General features: G+C 40.4%; 1 protein-coding gene across 1 annotated transcript; it reads left to right on the forward strand.

The window, feature by feature from the left end:
• Window positions 1–2409: 2409 nt before the first annotated feature.
• On the forward strand, window positions 2410–10064 carry LOC309690439 (extended synaptotagmin-3-like; the record flags this gene model as incomplete). The annotated part of the gene is made up of 13 exons (XM_082507471.1): window positions 2410–2418; window positions 3030–3164; window positions 3769–3855; window positions 3940–4029; window positions 4507–4743; window positions 5017–5099; window positions 5990–6038; window positions 6190–6279; window positions 6417–6479; window positions 8727–8798; window positions 8958–9044; window positions 9333–9482; window positions 9626–10064. 13 exons carry the CDS (start codon window positions 2410–2412, stop codon window positions 9983–9985), a joined length of 1512 nt encoding a protein of 503 aa, XP_082363597.1. The 3' UTR covers window positions 9986–10064.
• Window positions 10065–11442: the final 1378 nt, after the last annotated feature.

The raw sequence follows: 11442 nt of genomic DNA on the forward strand, positions 1-11442 counted from the left end.
TTGACAGTCCTGCGTTCGTCTATTCTGTTTCACTTTCTCCCTGTCTCATGTGTGTGATTAGTCCCAGCTGTGTTCCCTGTTCCTGTTTCCCTCGTTACCCTCTTGTGTATTTTGCCCTCTGTCTTCCTTTATCTGTTGTTGGTTTGTCTGATTGTGTCCCTCCATGTTTCCCGGTTCCAAGTATCATACAGTGTTTTGTAGTTAGTTTTTCCAGTAAAGAAAAAAAAAACGTGCAAAATTGTGAACCGCGTTATAGCGAGGGACCACTGTATTGCTATTTTATTGCTTATTATATTCCTCGCACTGTTTGCAATTTCCACATGCTCTTATATGAGTGATAGAGTGCAGTACTACTTTTCAAGGCTGACTGTACTCTGGGAAAGAGTCGCTAGGGGGCAGTACCACCACATATAGAGAGTCGGCTTGCTAATCTAAACAGGCGTTCCTGTTTAGGTGATTTGTGATCCTGTTTAGTTAAACATAACATAACACCGAAGAGGAAAAGCAGTTGAAGCGTACATGCGCGTGGGTCCTCTTGTTCACAGGCTTTAGGGCGAGTTAATTGGTTACCTAGCAACGGCGCTGAGTTTCTCTAAAGAGTTTATGATAACTATGAACCTTTACAGATAGTTTAACACATGTAAGTAAGTGTTAAACCAGGGTTAACACAGGTACGTTCAAAATACAACAGCTGTCTGTGTCTTCTGATACAGCATCATCGCTGTCAATTCACATATCAATTTATGTTGAACACTACCTGAACAATGACTCAGCAGGCCAAAACTGAGGGAAACTGAAGTGCCTTTAAAAACAATCCCTCCAACAGTATTGTACACAGCTCTTTCATATTATTCATGATATGCAAGCTTTGATATATAAGTGCTTGAAAAATTATTTGAAAGGACATTAAGGTTTGTATGCAGAGAAGTTGATCAGCGGTCCACTCCCCTCCCTGGACTTAATTGCCAGCTCAAGATGTCTCTCCAGAGCCAGGGCAAGTATACAGGACCACCTCCATCCTAACCACCACCTCTTCAACATCCCGCCCTCTGGAAAAAGGTTCAGATCCATCAGGTGCAAAAACAACAGACTAAAGAACACCTCCTTCCCGATGGCCGTCAGAACTCTTAATGCAAACTAAGAGTGAGTAAAGACTTGTCCAACACATCCACTCTGACACTGCTATTGATCATCCATGTGCAATATCTCAATCTTTCCATGTTCTGTGCAATATTTTTTGGGCTCATGTGCAGTATCTTTGGTATGTGCAATATTTTCCGGTCTTGTGCAGTACTTTGGTCTCAGTAGAATTACCATCTCCACCCTAAATGACCACAGCACCTCCACCCTTATTTATTTATTATATTTTATAATTGTCCTTGTATGCAGACCCACAATCAGAATCAGAATCAGAAACTTTATTGTCATTGTCACGAGAACAACGAAATGAAGAATGGTCCCCGATCATTGCATCATCCCTAGCAATATCAAAATATAAATAAAACAATAAAATTCAATAAATAAAATAGATAGAATACTTAAAATACTAATAAGATGTAACAGTAAAACATTCACATACATTCCCACACACATGCTTCAGGCCGTGCATAGATTAACACAAGAGTGGCGTGATGGACATTTTTTTTGTAGTATTCAGATGTGTTATTGCAGTTGGATAACAGCTGTGTTTGAGTCTATTAGTCCTTGCTCTGATTGCCCTGTACCGTCTGCCTGAGGGCAACAGTTCGAACAGGGAGTGGCCAGGATGTGAGGTGTCTTTTATGATGTTTTGGGCCTTTTTAAAACAGTGGGCGTTGTGTAGAACTTCCAGTGTGGGGAGAGGGCAGCCAGTGTTTCTTTTTCAATGTTTCTTCCTTGTCTTTATGTCAGTGGCTTCTATCTGCTCCTTTGGCCAGCTTATTATCCCAGCAGGATACCTGATCACGGGCAGGGCGTAGGTGTTCTTACCATTCAGCTGGCTCCTCAGGAATTGCCTGACCCTCTGCAGGTACTTGGTGGTTGCAGCTTTCCTAACGGCCTCTTCATGGTTCCCATTTGCCTGTGGGATCCCCAAGTACTTGTAACTGTCCCCAGTGTATGCAATGTTTCCTTCTGGTAGTTCGATCCCCTCAGTTCTGACTACTTTCCCTCTCTTTGTTGTTGTTGTTGTTATCATCCGACTACGTTTCTCCAGTCCGACTGACATTCCGATTTCATTGCTGTATATCCTGGTGGAATCGATGTTTCATTCACTCTTGGCATACAGCTTGATGTCATCAATGTACAGGAAGTGGCTGAAAACTGGCCCACTTTTCATCAGGGTGCCCTGGTTCCTCAACACCTGACGCGGACCTTGTTGATCTGGGTGACATCCGATCCGGCATCCCTTCATATTTATCTGTCTCGCTCATGTCTGCGGTAGGCTCACTTAGCATACAGTGGCTTGCAAAAGTATTCGGCCCCACATTTTGTCACATTTCAGCCACAAACATGAATCAATTTTATTGGAATTCCACGTGAAAGACCAATACAAAGTGGTGTACACGTGAGAAATGGAACGAAAATCATACATGATTCCAAACATTTTTTACAAATAAATAACTGCAAAGTGGGGTGTGCGTAATTATTCAGCCCCCTGAGTCAATACTTTGTAGAACCACCTTTTGCTGCAATTACAGCTGCCAGTCTTTTAGGGTCTGTCTCTACCAGCTTTGCACATCTAGAGACTGAAATCCTTGCCCATTCTTCTTTGCAAAACAGCTCCAGCTCAGTCAGATTAGATGGACAGCGTTTGTGAACAGCAGTTTTCAGATCTTGCCACAGATTCTCGAGAAATTTAAAGCAGGCTTAGGCTACAAAAATATTAAAATAAGTTGTCATTTTAAAAAGTTAAATAAGCCATTTGATACATTAAGCCTTTTTGTTTTCACCTCATATAAGAGAGCAAATAAAATTCTATGTACCATGTGATCTCATAGGTGCTGAATCAAGTTGTGCTAAAGTGGTGTGGTGTTTTTTTATGTGTTCAGGTGTTGGAGCAGGCGTGGCCATTCATTGGGATGTACATGGAGAAGCTACTTAGAGAAAAGATCCAGTCATCCATCAGGTCCTCCAATCCTGCACTCAAAGTGTTCACATTTACCAAGATTCATTTTGGATACAAAGTGTGTGGTTTTGATTTATGCACCATTTTTATTTGTTCTGCTTCAAAAATTCAGTAACATTCATCATTGGAAGTGCATCATAGGTGATGTATTGTGGCCGAGTGATTTTTTTTTTTATTCTTTTTTTTTCAGCCTCTCAAGATCACTGGAATAAGAGCGTACACACATGAAGTGGAACATAGGGAAGTGATTCTGGACATGAATATAAGGTTGGTCAAACAAATTTTTTCACCTTAGTTTACAAAGTAGTAATAATAATAATAATGGATTGGATTTATATAGCGCTTTTCAAGGCACACAAAGCGCTTTACAATACCACTATTCATTCACTCTCGCATTCACACACTGGTGGAGGCAGCTACAGTTGTAGCCACAGCTGCCCTGGGGCAGACTGACAGAAGCGAGGCTGCCATATCGCGCCATCGGCCCCTCTGGCCATCACCAGTAGGCAAGTAGGGTAAAGTGTCTTGCCCAGGGACACAACGACCAGGACAGAGAGCCCAGGGATCGAACCGGTGACCTTCCGGTTACAGATGCGATTCCCAACCCCCTGAGCCACACGGTAGTGTGATGTTTTCTCTTGTCATCATTTATGTCTGACCAGCTCAGTTTACTCTCCAGTTATGATGGTGATGTGGACATGAGCACTGACGTGAGCCTGGCAATCACAACTCGTGTGAAAGGACTTAAAGTGAGCATCTCATTTTTCTGTGTTCTCTCCATCGTCTATATCACATGCTTACTGTTCATGTAAAACTCGCTCTGAATCTTCCAGCTTCAGGGGATGCTGAGGGTCATTTTAGAGCCTCTTATTGGTCAAGCACCGCTGGTGGGAGGAGTGACTTTTTTCTTCCTTCGCCGCCCTGTAAGTGGCCAGAGACTTTCTCACAGCCTTATTATGACGAGTGGAGCCTTGTAGTTAGTAATGTTTAAAACTCTGCACATAAACTGGACTGGTACGCCAAACCTTTTGAGCATCCCTTCTTTAAGGTCTCAAATAATATTTTAAATATTTGAAATGAATGATTTTATTACTCGGTGTTTACTTGTTTGGTTGCTGTCCTCTCTCATCACATCTTTCACCTCACAGTTCACTGTCTGAGGAGACGATCTTGGATGCTATAGCTTCCATCATGGTGTTGCCCAACCACATGTGCATTCCCCTCATAGACAAGGTCAAAGGGGACCAGATGAGGTTCCCACTTCCTCATGTTAAATATTTTTGGAGTTATTTTCATCTTATAACTTGCAGCTACAGTAAGCAGCAGTTCACATTAAAAAACAGAATCCTATCAAAATAAAAAAGTATAAAAATTTTGAATGTTGTTTTGACTATTGCTAGTTTTTTGCTCTTTCAGTTTACCTGACTGTTAATGTGAATACTTGTGCTTTTTCATCTCAGGGGGTGGTGAGGGTCCACTTGTTGGAGGCCAGAGATCTGGTGGCTAAGAACACACACGTGATGAATTTAATGAAAGCGAAATCAGACCGATATGCCACACTGAGAGTGGGCAGCACGCATTTCAAAAGCAAGACTGTCAAAGAGAATTTGTTCCCAAAATGGAATGAAGTGTATGAGGTACACAAACACACTGCACTTATCCACACTTTGATTCAGTAATCGATTACTGTTTGATTCTGACACTCTTTTTTCCCTTAACAAAAAAATGTGTCACTTAATTCTCATGGACAAACTTGAAAACACAATTACGTGGAGTTTGTTTGCATTTTTGCTCAGTATCTTATATCCACTTTTTCTTAATGTAACCCACTGAAATCCCATTCAGTGAAATTTAATCAAAATACTTGAAAGACAATTAAAACATTGTTGTTGTTGTTTTTGTGTGTGCAGTTTATTGTCCATGAGGCCCCGGGGCAGGAGCTAGAATTAGAGCTGTGCAATGAGGGCGCAGACAAAGATGATTGTCTTGGAAGGTAAATCGAATATTAAATGGATTTTGGCCAAATTCTTTAATGATAATAATAATGATGGATTGCATTTATATAGCGCTTTTCGGGGCCCTCAAAGCGCTTTACAATACCACTATTCATTCACTCTCACATTCACACACTGGTGGAGGCAGCTACGGTTGTAGCCACAGCTGCCCTGGGGCAGACTGACAGAAGCCAGGCTGCCATATCGCGCCATCGGCCCCTCTGGCCAACACCAGTAGGCGGTAGGTGAAGTGTCTTGCCCAAGGACACAACGGCCGGGGCTCGAACTGGCAACCTTCCGGTTACAAGACGAACTGCCAACTCTTTGAGCCACGATTGCCCCATCTTTAGGCAGCATCTGCCAATCAGTCATCAGTAGATTTCTCGTTGTAGTGCCTCCTGTAGTCACTGATGTCAACAGATCCAACTTAAAGACAGTTTTATCACTCAATATTCAACATATTTAATTTTTGTCCATAATATGTCATTTACTTGTATTTGTATAGCACTTTTCTGGTTTTACTGGCCATACATGACCAATCAAAGCTTTCACGCTTCTGGGTCGTTTGACCCAGCATTTTCTGTTTCTGGTGTTTTTGTATTATTCTGTATTATGATTTAGGTTCTGATTCCTTAGTTGTGCTGATTATTATTATTATTATTGTAATCTTCATGTTAGGGTAGGTTTAGTTCAGTGTCTTGTCTGTGCCTGCCGTGTTTCCTGTGTTAATTTGAAAGTCCGTGTCTCATGTCAGTGTGTGTAGTTTTACTTTCTTTTTAAATATAGTGATATGATTATTGCTTTGGTATGCATTTCTGAGCCACGAAACTGATTAAAATAATGATCTGTCTGAGTTCTGATGTTATTCTACATTTCTTGTCTAATTTAGATATAACCTTGATTTTGGAGAAGTGAAGAGGGAGAAACAAATGGATCAGGTGAGCTTTTTTAACACTAATAAACAACTAATAGCAGTATTTCTGTGCTAGAGGACATTGCAGGATTTATGTAGTGTTCAAGCTTCTGTTATAATTTCCTCTAGTTCTAGATTTGTATTTAATCCTTTTGAACATCCTTTTACTCATGCAGTGGTTTCCTGTGGACAGGGCACTGCATGGTGAAGTTCATCTTAAGCTCCAGTGGTTTTCCCTTCAGACTGACACCAGCCTGCTGAAGGAGGTACAGCAGCTTAGTGTTTCTTTGATGTCACTAACATCAGGATTTTATTATTCATCTTTTAACTGCCGCTGTAGGTAGCTCAGTGTCCAGCTGCTATGTAACTCACGTTCATTCTCTCTCCCAACTCTTCCTTCCAGTCCACGGACAATTTTGCCTGTGCTGTGCTTGCAGTGTACCTGCACAGTGCCGCAGATCTACCAGTAAGTATCTTCTAATAGGGAGTATTAGAAAATACTGACGTAAGTCAGTGATGCAAATGTGCTCAGCTGTATTTTTGTACTGCTCTACAAAAAGATGGCCGTGAGTCTCGAGAAAAGTAGTTTCACTTTATTATCTTCTAATTTTATAAGAATATTTGGCACCAAAGTACAGTATTAGAGCGCTTTATATTTAACTGAGTGTTGCGCCATTGAAAAACAGTAAAAGTGTGTTTATTTGAAATTAAAATTTGACATAGGTATATAAAAAATTCAAGCTTTGTTTTACTCATTAAAAATAACAGAGAGTGATATATTTTACTTCTCGGCAGCGAGCACATAAACATCTAACTTTCTGTGTGATTGCACATATTGTTGTTAAAACCAGCCCACTGGTCATAATGGAGATATTTTTTCATCTGATATCAGATAAAACTGGCGTCAGTTCTGAGAATGCATTTTGTAATTTAATTTCTGCTGCACTAAAAAAGAAAAATAAATCACATAAATTTGTCGTTAATGAAAAATTTAGATATTGGGGGGGGGGTGTTAAATTTATTTTCTTTCTACTATAAAATTGTCCAAAAATGTAACTCTCTTGAACAATATTTCAACTTTGCTTTCGAGTTTGTGGCTCATAACAAAGGGCAGTCCTTATCTTTCATTGGTACTTAGCTTTTCTTTCATTTTTGTGTCCTAGAGTTGATGATGCTTTTGAATGTTGATGTCTCAGTTTGATCAGGAGCTTTGTGTTATCACTCCAAGTGCTCTTGTGTCTGTGAAAGCTGGCCTTTTTGTCTGGCAAATGCCTCTGATTTTACGTAGCTGTGTTACTGACAGCTGGTCTTCCTCCTGAGCAATGTTCAGGTTACGTTTGCTAGCATAAAGAAGAATGCAGAAAGTGAACATAGTCGGGAACTTTTGAGGAAATTAGAACTATTAAATCTTTTTTTAAATCAGACACACACTGACACATTACCAAGGTTGCTATACTCACAGATCTTTTTATAGTTACATGGTATTATGTGTGAATCCATTCATCTTGTTATTTAGGCACTGGCAGGCAAGGAGCATGTTTTCACAGAGACCAGCTAAACATTTCTCAGTTCTGTTGCCTTCAGAAGCATTGCCTCTGACTGCCCTCTGGTGGCCATAGTGTGACAACGCAATAACACAGTGAGGTGTGATGGAGCATTGTCCTGCATGAAAATCATGTTTTTCTTGAAGGATGCAGACTTCTTCCTGTACCACTGCTTGAAGAAGGTGTCTTCCAGAAACTGGCAGTAGGACTGGGAGTTGAGCTTGACTCCATCCTCAACCCGAAAAGGCCCCACAAGCTCATCGTTGATGATACCAGCCCAAACCAGTACTCCACCTCCACCTTGCTGGCGTCTGAGTCGGACTGGAGCTCTCTGCCCTTTACCAATCCAGCCACGGGCCCATCCATCTGGCCCATCAAGACTCACTCTCATTTCATCAGTCCATAAAACCTTAGAAAAACCAGTCTTGAGATATTTCTTGGCCCAGTCTTGACGTTTCAGCTTGTGTGTCTTGTTCAGTGGTGGTCGTCTTTCAGCCTTTCTTACCTTGGCCATGTCTCTGAGTATTGCACACCTTGTGCTTTTGGGCACTCCAGTGATGTTGCAGCTCTGAAATATGGCCAAACTGGTGGCAAGTGGCATCTTGGCAGCTGCACGCTTGACTTTTCTCAGTTCATGGGCAGTTATTTTGCGCCTTGGTTTTTCCACACGCTTCTTGCGACCCTGTTGACTATTTTGAATGAAACGCTTGATTGGTCGATGATCACGCTTCAGAAGCTTTGCAATTTTGAGACTGCTGCATCCCTCTGCAAGATATCTCACTATTTTTGACTTTTCTGAGCCTGTCAAGTCCTTCTTTTGACCCATTTTGCCAAAGGAAAGGACGTTGCCTAATAATTATGCACACCTGATATAGGGTGTTGATGTCATTAGACCACACCCCTTCTCATTACAGAGATGCACATCACCTAATATGCTTAATTGGTAGTAGGCTTTCGAGCCTATACAGCTTGGAGTAAGACAACATGCATGAAGAGGATGATGTGGACAAAATACTCATTTGCCTAATAATTCTGCACTCCCTGTATGTGCAAGGGTTTATTTCTGGTTTAAATGTTGACAGTGGCTCACAGAAACACAGACTCAGCTAACAGTAGTTGTAAACTAGAACAGATGTTCTCACTGCCTCACTGGTTTGCTTTTATTTCAGCTCACAAAGAGAACCACCTGTCCCAACTCCTTTGTGGAAATGTCCATTGACGACGACGTTAAGAAAAGCGAGGTAGGTATTGCTAATACGCCATTTCCACCTTTAAGTGCATATGTCCTTTTTTCGATTATTTTTCTTCTGTAAAAATTTAAAACACTGGTCAGTTCATCTGCTTCAGAGATTGCAGTTACATCCACACATCACAGTGACCGTCTTGCTCTCTTTCCACAGGTTGCGTATGCATCTAAAGATCCAGTTTGGGAAAAGGGTTTCACCTTCTTTGTGCATAATGTCAGTGCACAGGAGCTCATTGTTCAGGTTTGTCATTTACTCCGTACTGTTTGTAAAATAATGTAAAATAAATAGTTTAAAACCTTTAATTTAATAACCTAATTAGAAAAGTGATAGCATGTTCTCACATTTTTTCCAGTTTTTAATCAGATATGTTCTTCATACAGTTTTTGTTTTGTATGCCTGTAAACCAATCATTCAAACCTTGATTTCTCCAGTGTGTTGCCAATGTTGCAACACCATATTCCATCTGATCTCTTCATAAGTTTAATCTAATCTTTGTTTTTTCATATTTTCTTTGTTCATGTGGTTCAGGTCAAAGAGCCTGAGAAGAAGAATCTAGTCGGTGTTCTCAGCTTGCCCCTCAGTCACCTGCTCAGAACCTCCAACCTGACTCTAGACCAGCGCTTCATGCTGGAGCGCTCTGGAGCAAACAGCCAGATCAAACTGAGGGCCACTCTCAGGGTGGGCATGCAAGGCTAAAGATCTCTTAGGTTTCCCTGTTTTATTTATTTTAGTTGTTGTTTTTGTTCCCCCCGCCCCCATTGTGTTATTCACTAGTACTGCCAATACAATTCCTCATCAGCTCTGATGTAAATCTCACACAGATTCTTAATTTGGAAGAGCCTCCATCCCAGACTATCTTCAGTCCTCCTCCACAAGGCAAACAACAACAGGCCAGAAAATCAGGGTACAGCTCAGTCTCCAATCCCTCCAATGCTCCACCCTCCTCTCACACAGCTTCCTCCAACAATATCCCTGCTGCCTCTACTCCGAACCTGGAGGGAGCATCACCAAGCAAAGGCTATTTGGCTCAAGGCTGTGGCTCCTCCCAGGCGCCTGAAAACAGGAAGCAATCATCTTCATCAATAAACTTGCGTCGGTTCGACTCCCACAGCCTGCTGTTAGAGAACGTCATCAATTCATCGCGATTCGACCTGTCAGATGGAGCCTCCTATCCAGAGTGAGAATTGTTCTCTGTGTGTCCATTTCTGTCCTCTAACGCTGACTTTTAATATTTTTACAGATATAATGAACTAAGCGAGATGCTGCATTCTCAAAAGAACTGAAAGAAAGAAAAGGTGACATTCATATATTTATTTTTACCTCTAAAGGGCCATTAGGAATCATCTGGGTTCATTTGGAGAGATTGCGTTGTCTGTACAATATGCAGCCATGAGGAACAAACTCATGGTCTTTGTTAACAATTGCAGGTATGTCACAGCGATCAAGCAGCACCAGTTATGATTTGCATTTTTAGTGTGATGACATTAAACTCTTTTTCTAATAAGCACCATATGTTGAAATAATATATATATACACCTAGGTCCAGGATATTGAAAATATGTCATATAATATGTTTGCAGTAGCTGGTATAAGTCATAAACAGGCTTAATTTAAGAATATTAAGATATTCATTATTTTTGTTTTAAATTATCTGAACTCAACACATCAGATGAGAAAAAGGCAACAGTTAGAGATTGTAAATTGCACATATAATATACAGTTTTCTTTTAAAATCCTCTGTCACGCAGGAATTTATTCCCCTGCAGTGAGAACGGCACAGACTCTTACGTCCGCCTGTATCTCCTTCCTGTCCAAAGCTTGAAGCATCGCAAGAGGACCGGTGTCAAGAAGAGGGCGATCAATCCCATTTTCAAAGAAAAGTGAGCGTAATAAACTAATTCTACATATCCCGTTTGTTTTTTAAAAAACGAAGAGCTGGGAGTTTTAAAGTTTGTGCACAGTGTTACTTTCTTTTACTTTTCTGACAATCATCTTTTGTCACAGGTTTCAGTTCGATGTGACACTCAGGGAAGCACAAACTAGGAAGTTGTATGTGTCTGTGAAAAGTAACAAGATGTTGGTCTCCAGAGAGAAAAAGGGCATTGGCTTGGTATGTTATGCTACGTCAGGGTAAACGGCATTGATACCTTAAAAATAATAAAACTATACACTGAGGAATATTCCTATTTGTAAATAAACATTTTTATAGTAATTAGAGTGATATATGCTTCTGATAAAAATAATCTTAATTTTTAAAAACATATTAAGAAATAATCAGTATTGGTGTCATTAAAATTGAAACAAATATAATTACTATCTAATATAAACAACTCATTTTTTCTGATACAAGCTTTAAAAAGCAGTTTAATCTATTTGTTTTCTATCTATCTATACATACATATGAGTGTCAGTATGAAGCATCTTATAAGGGGCAATACTTGTTTCTGGGTTTTCACTAAAATAACCACTTTCAGCACCAAATACAAACTGGTGCTGGTTTCTTTGTTTCTTTGTTGATTGCAAGTCATGGACTCTAATGTAAAACCGTGTGTGGGTGATTATTTGTTTTTAGATATAGTCATGTGAATATTTCACACCTGTTTCTCTAAAGGTATGAGCTCACTCTGCTTGGGCTGAA

Source organism: Aulonocara stuartgranti (assembly GCF_965226115.1).
Source record: "Aulonocara stuartgranti genome assembly, chromosome: 16".
Lineage (NCBI taxonomy): Eukaryota > Metazoa > Chordata > Actinopteri > Cichliformes > Cichlidae > Aulonocara > Aulonocara stuartgranti.